This window comes from Loxodonta africana, chromosome 3 (genome assembly GCF_030014295.1).
Source record: "Loxodonta africana isolate mLoxAfr1 chromosome 3, mLoxAfr1.hap2, whole genome shotgun sequence".
Lineage (NCBI taxonomy): Eukaryota > Metazoa > Chordata > Mammalia > Proboscidea > Elephantidae > Loxodonta > Loxodonta africana.
This window is the reverse complement of record NC_087344.1, coordinates 59363989-59376426: the sequence shown is the minus strand read 5'-3', so window position 1 is coordinate 59376426 and position 12438 is coordinate 59363989. Positions and strand designations below refer to the sequence as shown.

At 45.8% G+C, this 12438-nt stretch overlaps 1 protein-coding gene across 2 annotated transcripts in view; it reads left to right on the top strand.

Annotated features, from left to right (window-relative positions):
• Positions 1–636: 636 nt before the first annotated feature.
• IFNLR1 (interferon lambda receptor 1) overlaps positions 637–12438 on the top strand; it is a 48037-nt gene continuing 36235 nt past the window's right edge. The window contains exons 1-3 of one of the 2 annotated variants that reach the window (XM_010595085.3): positions 637–743; positions 5429–5552; positions 8258–8365. In XM_010595085.3, the coding sequence (XP_010593387.1) occupies positions 680–743; positions 5429–5552; positions 8258–8365 (296 nt within the window). In that variant the 5' untranslated portion in view covers positions 637–679. The remainder of the gene's footprint in view (positions 744–5428; positions 5553–8257; positions 8366–12438) is intronic. The other variant, XM_023554364.2, reaches the window with a different exon arrangement.

Below are 12438 nucleotides of genomic sequence, written 5' to 3'. Positions count from 1 at the left end.
GGGGATGGTTAAGCTCCTGGCGGTTGGCCCCACCCAGCGGCTCCGCAGGAGAAAGACCTGGCAATTGGCTTCCATAAAGATTAAAAAACCCATTGCTGTGGAGTCAATTCAGACTCACAGTGACCCTATAGGACAGAGTAAAACTGCCCCATAGAGTTGATTTGAACTGCCAACCTTTATGGTTAGCAGCCGTAGCTCTTAACCACTACTCCACCAGGGTTTCTTCCATAGAGATTACAGCATAGTAAACTCTATGGGACAGTTCTACTGTCACATGGCGTCGCTGTGAGTTGAAATCTACCGATGGCATCTGACAACAACAAGAAGTCTTATACTGGGATGCTTAACCGTGGTTTTTAAAATGTAAAAAGTCTTGCTCCCTTACCCCACCCCAAACCCGTACACGGAGAGAGAGAGTGACGATCATTTGGCCCCAGGAGTAGGCAAAGCTGCACAAAGCGGAGGCAATGGGGAAGCCCCCACGGTTTGGGGCGCGAGGGGCCGGCCGGCAGGGAGCGAGCGCCCGCCCTCTCCCCTAGCGGCGGGGCGGCCCGGGGGGTGCCCATTGGCTGCGGGGCCGGGCCACCCGTCCGGGCGGTGGGAGCGGAGGCGGGAGGCGGGAGGCGGGAGGCGGGAGGCGGGGACCTGGGCCCGGGCGGCCGGTCGCGGAAGGGCGGTCATGGCGGGGGCCCGGCAGTGGGCCCCTCTGCTCCTTTGCCTGCTGCAGTCCGCTCCAGGTCAAGGTAAAGGCGCGGCCGGTGTGGCGGGGGGCGCCGGGGGGCGGCGGGGGGCGGCGGGGCGACCCCGGGCTCCCGTGGGTGGGGGGCGACCGGACCGAAGGGCGCCCGCAGCCACAGCAGCGGGGTGCCAATCAGCCCTGCCGGCGTCCCGTTTGCTTCCGGAGGAACCGAATCCAGGTTCGTCATTGCTTCAGGTGAACTGGAAAAAAAAAAGAGAAAATAGCAGTTTAAAGAGTTTCTGCGTTTTTTTTAATAAAATGCTTTTTTAAGGTTTCTTAGAGCACTACCCTCGGCATGAATGCCCTGCCCCCCCCCCCCACCCCGTAGCCCCCTTCCCTTCCTCGGGCGTCCAGTGGCCGGAGCTGCTCCCAGGCCTGGGGGAGAGGGGGTATGGAGCTCCGGCTCAGCCGGCACTTGCAGGGTCCGTAGCAAGCCGTCCTTTTTTTTCTGAGCTCTCCCCCACCGGCAAATAAGGTGGCCCCCATTGTCCTCGAGTCCGTTCCAACACATAACGAGTAGAACTGGGACAGAGTAGAACTGCCCCATAGGGCTTCCAAGGAGCAGCTGGTGGATTTCGAACTAACGACCTTTTGGTTAGAAGCATAGCACTTAACCACTGTACCTGTGGCCTGCAGGGTGCAAAATACCCTCAACCTTCCCATGATCGCTCCCAAAATTGCCTCAGGATGCCTTCCCGGTCTTAACTTATTGCTACGGAGTCATTCCGACTCATAGTCACCCTATAGGACAGAGTAGACCTGCTCCATAGGGTTTCCAAGGATGTAATCTTCACAGAAGCTGACTGCCACATCTTCCTTTGGCAGAGCGGCTGGTAGGTTGGAACTGCCAACGTTTTGGTTAACAGCTGAGCACTTAACCACGGCACAGTCAGGGCTCCTTTTCCTGACCTTAGACACACAGATTAAGAGCTGAAAGGGCCCTGGGACATAATCTAATAATAATGGTAAAAGCCATCATTTTTTAAGCAACTTGTAGGATCTAGGCACCATATTACAATGCTATTTAAGCTTCACAACAGCCCTATGAGGTAGATATTAGTTCCCCCCTTTTCGGAGGGGGAAACTGAGGCTCAAAGCAATTAAGGGTGTTGCCTAGGGCAGAAGAGGGAGGTGAGAGACAGTACAGAGAAGATTGAGGTTGGATTCAGCATGGCCAGCTTTGGCCCCCAGGGTGGGCAGCTGGGGCAAGGCTGGCCATCCTCCTGGGTCAGCAGGGTGATGCCCTAATCTCTCACACCTCACAGCGGTTATGTTTCCACCCTGATGAGGGACAGTGTATGGGGGGGTGGGTGGTAGGGGAAGGGGCATCTTTTAACCCTCTGTTTCATTGTCAGTAGTTTTCCTATCTGGACCTGGCTGTACTTCGACCTGAGGAATATTTAATGTATATAACACAGATGGCATTGTCATGGTTGAGGTCAAAGTGCAGGCAGATCTATATTTGAATCCTGGCCCCCACACGAACTGCCTGTGTAGTCTCAGGCAAATTAGTAAACATGTCTCTGAATGTCCTGCCCAGACAGTGATTTGTCCTGAGAATTGAAACCAAAACCAGTGCCTGGCACCCAGTAAAGCCTCAGCAGAGGGTGGGTACTCTAGCTGCTCTTTCTCGTGTATGACTAAGCATAGACTTTGGGCCTGTCCTGCCCACAGACTACCTTACAGATGGTTGTAAAGCAGACTTTGGCCTCATGCCGGTCACCTGCTGCCTCAGTCATCTAGCGCTACTATAACAGAAATACCGCAAGTGGATGGCTTTAACAAACAAATTTATTTTCTCGTAGTTTAGGAGGCCAAAAGTCTGAATTCATGAGAGCTGGCTATAGGGGCAGGCTTTCTCTCTCTTTGGGCTCTGAGGAAGGTCCTTGTCTCTTCAATTTTTGCTTCTTGTTTCGTTGGAGATCTCCATGGGTCTTGGCATCTATCTTACCCCATCTCTCCTCTGCTTGCTTCTTTAATCTCTTGTATATCTCAAAAGAGATTGATTCAAGATACACCCTACACTAATCCTGCCATATTAACATAATGGAGACAACCCATTCCCAAATGGGATTATAACCACAGGCATAGAGGTTAGGATTTACAACACATATTTTGGGGGGATATAATTCAATCCATAACACCTGTTAAGAAACCCAAAGCTGGGTTGCAGTGACAGTATCTTGGTTATCTAGCGCTGCTATAACAGAAATACCACAAGTGGATTGCTTTAACAAACAGAAGTTTATTCTCTCACCGTCTAGTAGGCTAGAAGTCTGAATTCAGGGAGCCACCTCCAGGGAAAGACTTTCTCTCCCTGTCAGCTCTGGAGGAAGGTCCTTGTCATCAATCTTCTCCTGGTCTAGGAGCTTCTCCGAGCAGGAACCCTGGGTCCAGAGGACTCGTTCTGTTCCCAGCGCTGCTTTCTTGGTGATATGAGGTCCTCAAGTCTCTGCTCGCTTCCCTTTCCTTTTATCTCTTGTAAGATAAAAGGTTGTGCAGGCCACAACCCAGGGAAACTCCTTTTACATTGGATCAGGGATGTGACCTTAGTAAGGGTGTTACAATCTCACCCTAATCCTCTTTAACATAACCTAACCTTGCCTCATTAACCCCAGGCAGAAATTAGGATTTACAACACATAAGAAAGTTACAATGACAAAATGGAAGACAACCAAGTTGACACATATTTTTGAGGGACACAGTTCAATCCATAACAGACGGCATTCAGGTGATCCAGTTTAACTATGGGACACAGGATGGAGTGGGAGCAGGGGCCTCCATTTGGGTCCAAAAAGTCAAGGATGGGCAGCCCAACCTGGAGAACTGAGCCAAGAGCTCCTCAGTAAAACTGGCCCCTCCCTCTGCAACCTGTAGGGATTTCTGTTTTGGCTAGAGCACTGAATTCTCTATGGGACCATTTGCTCCTGAAGGGCAAGGATCAAGTTGTATTCCTCTTTGAAACTCCAGCACTCAGCATAGGGCCTGGCACAGTGGTCAGTAGATGTTTATTGGAAGAATGAAGTTGAACAGGCCCCATGAGGACCTAGAGGAGGACTAATGGTCAAGAGCTCACACTTGGGAGTTGGCTAGTCTTGGATTTCCTTCTACAGTAGCTGAGAGGACTGCAATTACTTCCTCTATAATGTGATTGGAAACCCTGGTGGTGTAGTGGTTAAGAGCTGCGGCTGCTAACCAAAGGCCGGCAGTTCAAATCTACCAGGCACTCCATGGAAACTATGGGGCAGTTCTACTCTGTCCTATAGGGTTGCTATGAGTCGAAACTGACTCGACGGCAATGGGTTATAACATGCTTAATTAGTACCTACTTCCTAGAGGTGTGGAAAGAATCGAATGGGAAAACACAGGTAAAGTAGTTAGTGCAGTGCCTGGTGCATAGTTAGGACACAGCACACAGTAGCTGCTATTATTCTTTTATTATCATCATCATGATCACCACCTCTTAGAGATGTCAGGGAAGATTCCCTGGAGAATGTGGCTTTTTTAATCAGGTCTTTCAAAAATCAGACGGTAAACACCAGGCAGTCAGAAACAGCTGGGTTCAAGGATATCCAAAAGAATGTAGTGGTTTGGCAGTGGTGAGGAGGAAGATTGGCCGCAGTCTGGTGACCTGTAGCAGAGGTGTCTGGGAGAGGTCATTGAGGTGGCAAGGCCAGAAGCATGGACTTTAGTCTGAGGACAAGGGAAGGTCATGAGATTGGGGGGTGGTGTAATGAGACACACATTTCAGAAGATGAGGGTTGGCAATGAGGAGGGGTACCAAGGAGGAAAGTAGGGGCTAGTTATAGGTCAGGGAAGGTGTCATTGAGACAGTCACATCTGAGCAGAGATGTGACCTAAGCAAAGGGGTGAGCCCAGTGGATATCCAGGGAGAGCAGTTCAGGCAGAGGAAACAGCACGTGCAGAGGCCCTGAGGTGGAAGCGTGGCTGGCTGCTCTAGGAAAGGAAAAAGCCAGAGTGACTGGAAAGGAGGGAGCAAGGGAATGAATAATGGGTGGGATTGGGTAGCACCCTATAGGTGATGGTAAGGATTTTGGCTTTTATCTTGAGTGAGATGGAGGCCATTGGAGAGTTTCAAGCACTATCATCTCACCTCTTGCTGCTGTGTGGAGAATGGACCAAGGGGGACAAGATTGGAAGCAGGGAGACCAGTTAGGAAGCCTTTAGAATAATCCAAGTTATAGCAATATTCATTCATTCCCCCAAAGAATATTTACTGAGCACCTGTTATGTGCAAGGCACCACTGCAGGCTCTGGGGACATGACTGAGAACTAGATAGAGCCCCTGCTCCTTGAGACCCTCAGGGCTGTCCCCTTCTGCAGGCCAGGAGGGATGCTTGCCCATTAGATGGTTCCTGTTCGATGGTGTTCCACTGGAGCCCTAGGTCCCTGCATGCCCCTTCTGGTACAGATGGGATACTGAGGCCTAGGGAGAGGAAGGGACTGCTGAGGCCAGTGCAGGCAGGCAGTGGTAGGGCTGTGACTGGAACCTTCATCCTGGGGCTCCCTGTCCACACCATGTCCTCCTTTGCTTCAACCACCTGGGATACTCCTGGCTCCTTACTCGGTGAGCACCTGCTTGCCCACCATGCAGCGGTTCAGCTCTGAGTGACGCATGTCAAGACCTGCCAGGGCTTCCAGACCTCATGACCTCTCTCTGCCCCACAGGGAGGCCCCGCCTGACCTCTCCCCAGAACGTGACGCTGCTCTCTCGGAACTTCAGCGTGTACCTGATGTGGCTCCCAGGGCCTGGCAACCCCCAGAACGTGACTTATTTCGTGGCCTATCAAAGGTAGATGGAGTCCTGGTGGTTAAGCATTTGGGGGCCAACCAAAAGGCTGGCAGTTTGAATCCACCAGCTGCTACTTGGAAACCCTGTGGGGCAGTTCTGCTCTGCACTATAGGGTTGCTATGAGTTGGAATTGGCTTGACGCCAACAGTTTTTTTTTTTTAATCGGAGGTAGAGGGGCGCCTCGGGCAGATGGGAGGGGAAACTACGGACAGGGACGGGTGGCAGGGGGCAGCATGGCTTTTCTGGGATAGTGACATTCAATGTGGTCAGCATTCACTGGTTCTGTGACCTATGGGAGATGGCATGTGGCAGGTACATGGAAAGGGAGTGCAAGGCTCAGGTAAAGGTCTGGAGATGGGAATGATTGGAAGAGCAGTGCACAGATGCTAGGCCTGCCAGGCATGGGGTACATCTTTGAGCAAAGCTGGAGCAGGGCTTGGGTGGGGCTGAGGGTCAAGTGATGGAATTCTTTGCGTGTGTGTGTGTGTGAGATTTTATTTTGTTCTTGTTGAGAATATACACAGCAAAACATACACCAATTCAAGTTTCTACAAGTACCATTTAGTGACATTTATTATGTTCTTTGAGTTGTGTAACCATTCTCAACCTCCTTTTCTGAATTGTTCCTCCCCTGTTGACATAAATTCACTGTCCCCTAGGTTACTATCTAATCTTTCAGTTGCTGTTGTCAATTTGATCCCGTATAGATCATTCTTAGAAGAGCATAATGTTCAAGGCAGACTTTTTTACTAGTTAAGCTAAACTATTGTTTGGTTTAAAAAGTCATCAGGGGATATTTTTGGTTTAAGGTTTAAAGATGATCATAGGGCAAGTTTCAGAGGTTCTTCTAACCTTCATGGCTCCAGGAGGTTGAGTCCATTAAAATTTGAAATTCTGTTCTGCATTTTCCCCCTTTTGATCAGGATTCTTCTATGGAATGTTTGATCAAAATGTTTAGTAATGGAAGCTGGGCACCATCCAATTCTTCTGGTGTCATGGCAAAGGAGGCAGTTGTTCATGGAGGCAATTAGCCACACATTCCATTCCCTCCTATTCTGGACTCTCCTACTTCCTCTGTTTGTTCCAGGTAAATAGAGACCAATTGTTGTGTCTTGGATGGCCACTTGCCAGCTTTTAAGACCCCAGGCACTATGCATTGAACTAGGAAGTAGAACAGAGGCACTAAACATGTTATTAGGCCAACTAACTGGGATGTTCCATGAAACTATGACCCTAAAACCTCCAAACCAATAAACCAAATCCCATGAGATTTTGATTGCACATAAGCAGCCTCAGCAGCTAATCTTTTCTTTTGTGTGTGTGTGCTTTACGTGAAAGTTTACACTTCAAGTTAGTTTCTCGTACAAAAATTTATACCCACGTTGTTATGTGACTCTAGTTGCTCATCCTATAATGTGACAACACACTCCTCCTTTCCATTCTGGATTTCCCATGTCCAGTCAACCAGCTCCTGTCCCTCTTTGCCTTCTCATCTCACCTCCAGATAGGAGCTGCCCATTTAGTCTCATGTATCTATTTGAGCTAAGAAGCACTCTATTCGCAAGTATCATTTTATGTCTTATAGTCCGGTCTAATCTTTGGAAGAGTTGGCTTTGGGACTCATTTCAGTTCCGGGCTGACAGAGTACAGAGGCCAAGTCGTCCAGGGTCCCTCCAGTCTCAGTCAGACCATTAAGTCTTGTCTTTTTACTAGAATTTGAGTTCTGCACCCCGCTTTTCTCCTGCTCCATCAGAAACTCTCTGTTGTGTTCCCTGTCAGGGCAGTCATTGGTGGTAGCCAGGCACCATCTAGTTCTTCTGGTCTTGCACTGATAGAGTCTCTGGTTTATGTGGCCCTTCCTGTCTTTTGGGCTAATATTTTCCTGTTGTCTTTGGTGTCCTCCATTCTCCTTTGCTCCAGGTAAGTTTTTTTTTTTTTTCTTTTTGTCATTGTTGTAAATATATATATCACACAACTTTTGCCAATTCAGCTTTTTATAGGTGTACAATTTATTGACAGCAATTATAATAATCACTGTGCAAACCTACTCTTAATCAACTTGATATTTCCACCCAGGTGATGGTCTTCTTAAGTGCCTGAATAGGTGCTTAGAGTTGTTCCAACAGATTAAAACCAAAAAGACCAAACTCGTTGCCGTCGAGTCAGTTCCAACTCTGCTGACCCCATGTGTTACAGAGTAGACCTGCTCGTGAGGTTTTCTTGGCTATAATCTTTACAGGAGCAGATCGTCAGGCCTTTTCTACGGAGCTGGGGGTTTCGGGGGGCGTGTTTGATCTGCCAATCTTTAGGTTGGTAGTTGAGTGCAAACTGTTTGTGCCCAGGGACAAAGGGGTTGTACAGTCCCCTACAGAGCCTGTGGCAGGCATTACTAGATAATCACAGCACTGTCCCCAGTGAGCCTGGACAGAGCCCTGGGATCCTTCTCAGCTTGTAGCCCAGCCACTGCTACTAAGCAAAAGGGGCCTGAAAGCTGAAGCAGGTACGCTATCCTTGCGGGTAGATGAGAATCATTTTAAGTTCTTTGGTGGGAGAGTAATGATGAAAGCAGATACTCAGGAGGATTAATGTAGACTTTGTGGTGGGGAGGAAGCAGGAAGAGGAGGGGACTACTGTGCATTCAGAACCCACCCTGTGCCAGGTCGAATGCTAAGGACCTTATGGAATATTTCACTTCTTCCTCCCAGTATCACCAGGCGGGCTCTGTATCCCCAGCGTAGAGCTGAGAGGTGCCATGACTTGCCCAAGGATGCTGGTGATGGAACCAGAAGAGGAACCCAGTTCTGTCTGAACAGGTATTTTTCCTGTTGACCCACAGTCCCTCCATCTTTGGGAACCAGATGTGAGTGATGAGGCCTGGCTCAGGAAAGGACAGACTGCGAGAGAGATTTCAAAAGAAATATAGTCATGTGCCACATAACGTCTGTTCAGGCAACATCCGACCTTATTTACCTCCATGGTCCCATAAGGTTATAACAGAGTTCAGAAATCCTGATCAGAGAACAGAATGTAACTGGATGTAGCAAACGCAACAGCTTCCCAAGGGCAACACGTGTATCTCATGTCTCTTGTATATACGCCAGCAGGCATGTATGGTGCAGTGTATACATAACCTATAATACATATGTCTTGATAGTCGTAATAAACGCCTATGTTACTGGCTTCTGTATGTACCGTACTGTGCTTTTTATCTTTAATGTGAACTTTCTATACTTACAAATAAAAGGTTTACAGTATAACAGCGTTTGCTTCAACTCATAGGCAGTAGCTTCCCATCTCATATATTATGAATCTCTTGAGTATTATAGCATTATCTCTCTGTTTAATTTTCTTTTGAAAATATTGATAGCAGCAGCAAGAGGCAAAGGAGAAGTATCGATCTGGAAGTGAAACAAACGGTTATTAAACAACACGAAGGTAGAAAATCAGTGAATGCTTTCGCTCCGGATTTAGGCGTGTTCACACAACGTCCATCCAAATCACATAACGCCTGTTTCACAGAATGTGTCGTGGATGTTAAGCAATGCACGACTGTACTCAGATGAGGAGGCAGAAAGCACCTCACAGGGACTGTGTGTTTGCTGTGTGTCAGGCACTGGGTCAATACAGTAAATGTAGCCTGTGAAGAAGGGTTCAGCACCCCCACTTTACAGATGAGGAAACTGATGCACCAAGAGTGTAAATATTTTGCTTGAAGTCACACAACTAGTAAATAGAAGAACTGGGATAAATTTATTAAGGAATTAAAAACCCATCCTCTGCACCTTTATGTTTTGTTTTTTTTTTTCCTTCTCTTTTATACTTCTGAAACATCTATGAACCCACCACCCAATTTAAAAAAAAAAAAAAAAACTTGCTGTTGAGTCAGTTCTGACTCATGGCAACCCCATGTGTGTCAGAGGAGAACCGGGCTCTGTAGGGTTTTCAATGGCTGATTTTCCAGGCCTTTCTTCTGAAGTGCTTCTGGGTGGACTCAAACCACCCACCTTTTGGTTAGCAGCCAGTCACATTAACTGTTTGCACCGCCCGATACAAGAACTAGGATGGTGCTGAGAACTTGCACCCACCTGTTTGTTATTCTCTATCCTGGCCCCTTTCTCCTACCCTCTAAGTTAATCACTACCCTGAATTTTGTTTTATTCCTTTGCTTTTCTTTATAGCCTTATCATATATGTGTCCCCAAGCAATATACTGTTTCATTTTAAATTTTATAGACGTGGAATAGCACAGTATATATTTTTCTGAAACTTGCTTTTTTTTTTTTATTAAGCATTATGATTCTGAGGTTGATCTGTTTTGATTGGTGTAGTAGTTCTTCAGCCATTTTCGCTTCTATCTAGTATTCCATCATATAAATACCAACAGAGCTGGCTACATAATTTGCGGGACTGAGTGCAAAATGCAAATTCAGGGCCCTTCGTTCAAAAATAGATTAATTTGGGAAGAATTGACACATTCACAATATTTAGTTTTTCAAATCATAAACATGATATATTGCTTCATTTCTTTATCTCACTGAGGTTAAATATTGTCTAATAGTCTTCTGTATAAAAATCTTGCACTTGCAAAGAACGTAGTTCTTGGGTGTAACATTCTATAAATTTGGTCAAGTAGGTTAATAGTATTGTTCAGATCTATATTCTTATTGATTTGTGTGTGTGTCCTTGTTCAGCAGTCACTGAGAAAGATATGTTAAAATCTCCTATTATGGTTATAAGTTTCCCCCTTTTTCCACTTAATCCTATCAATTTTTGCTTCACTTATTTTGAAGCTCTCTTATTAGGTATGTACACGTTTATGATTGTTGTAGCTTCTTGATACACTTTTATTATTATGAAATGTCCCTCTTTGTCCCTAGTAATGCTTCTTGCTTAAAAGTCTATCTTGTCAGAGAGTAGTATAATTACACCAGCTTTCTTTTGGTGAGTGTTTGCATAATAAATCCTTTCTCACCCTTTCACTTTAAAGCTTTCAATAGCCTTGATTTAAGGCGTGGAGCCCTGATGGTGCAGTGGTTAAGAACTTGGCTTGGTTAAGAAAAGGTCAGCAGTTCAAATCCACCAGCAGCTCCTTGGAAACCCTATGCCTATGAGGCGGTTCTATGGTGTCCTGTTGGGTCACTACAAGTCGGAACTGACCCCACAGCAACGGGTATACTTTGTTTTTAACGCAGTGACCTTTGTCTTTTAATTGGTGTATTTAGCCATTTTTTTTTTTAATTAATTCCTAATATACTTGGTTTTAAATATACCATCTTACTGTTTTCTGTTTGTTCTACTGTTCTGTGTTCCCTTTTCTTTCATTTCTAGTCTTTTTTGGTGTTATTTTTTCCTCTAATAGCCTGTTATATAATCCTTTACTATTCTTTCAGTGTTTATGCTAGAGATGACAACATACACACTTGACTAGTTAAAGTCTAGTGTAAATGGGTACTTTACCACTTCCTGGACAGTGCAAGGACTTCAAAATACTTCAAATCCATTAATCTTCCTCCTGCCTTCTATTGTTGTCTGCCTATGTCTGTTTTAATTCTTCAAATATTTTAAACCCACAAGGCAATGGTTGTTGTTTTACTAGTATTTAGATTTATCTACATATTTTCCACAGCTCTTCATCCCTCCCTACATTTCCACACTTCAGCTGGGATCACTTACCTTTGCCAGAAGAACTCACTATGGTATTTCTGGTGGTGTGTGTCGACTGGTGACAGATTCTCTGTTTTTTGTTTTCTCCATTTTTCCTTAATTTGGGGATATAAAATGGGTAAAAACATTCTAGAATGGCAGCTTTTTCTTTTGGCATTTTGAAAATACCAGCTTGCTGCCTTCTAGCTTCAAAAGTTTTCTACTGAGAAGTCAGCTGTCAGTCTTACTGTGGCTTCTTTTATGTAATTGCCTCCCCCACCCCCCCCCCCCCGGCTACTTTAAAGATCTCTTTGTCTTTGATTTTGGTGGTCTAACTATGATCTCTCCAAGTGTATTTTTCTTTATGTTTATCTAGATAAAACTTGAAAAAAACAAAACAGTTGTTTTATTGTCTTCAAAGGATTAGGCTGTTGCCAAAGATCAGGGAATGTAGGAACGCAGCTACTTTAGCTCATGGAGTCACTTTGAAATTCCTAAAATAAGTGGTGTAAAACGTTCTTGTTCTGGACCAGCCTGGGCAAAATTCCCTTTAAAAAAAAAAAAAAAATGTTTATTGTGCTTTAGGTGACTGTTTAGAGCAAAATAGTTGCCCATTCAACAGTTTGTACACAGAATGTTCTAAGGCATCGATCACAGTCCCCTCAATGTGTCAGTCCCCATTTCCACCCTGGGCTCCCCATTACCTTTCGTCTGGTTTTCTTACCCCTTCCGGCCTTCTTATATTTGCATTTGAGCAGATTTTGCCCTTTGGTCTCATGTAATTAACTGTTCTAAGAAAATTGTTCCTCTCAGGTGTTATTGTTTATTTTGTTTCTGTTGTTTGGCTAAAAGGTAGTCTCTAGGAATGGCTTCAGTTCCATATTAGAAAGGTGTCTTAGGGCCATCGTCTTGGGGATTCCTCCTGTCTCTATCAGACCAGTAACTCTGGTCTTTTTTATGGATTTGATTTTTGTTCTGTATTTTTCCCCTGCTCTGCCCAGGACACTCTATTGTGATCCCAGTCAAAGTGGTTGGTAGTGGTAGTCAGGCACCATCTAGTTCTTCTGGTCTCAGGGTCATGTATGGTATGGCAGTCCATTAGGCCTTTAGACTAAATGCTCCCTTGAGTCTTCAATTTTCTCTACTCTCCTTTGCTCCGTCCAGATGGGATGAGACCAAGAGTTGTATCTTAGATGGCTGCTCACAAGCTTTTAAGACCCCAGACTCCACTGGCTAAAGTAGGA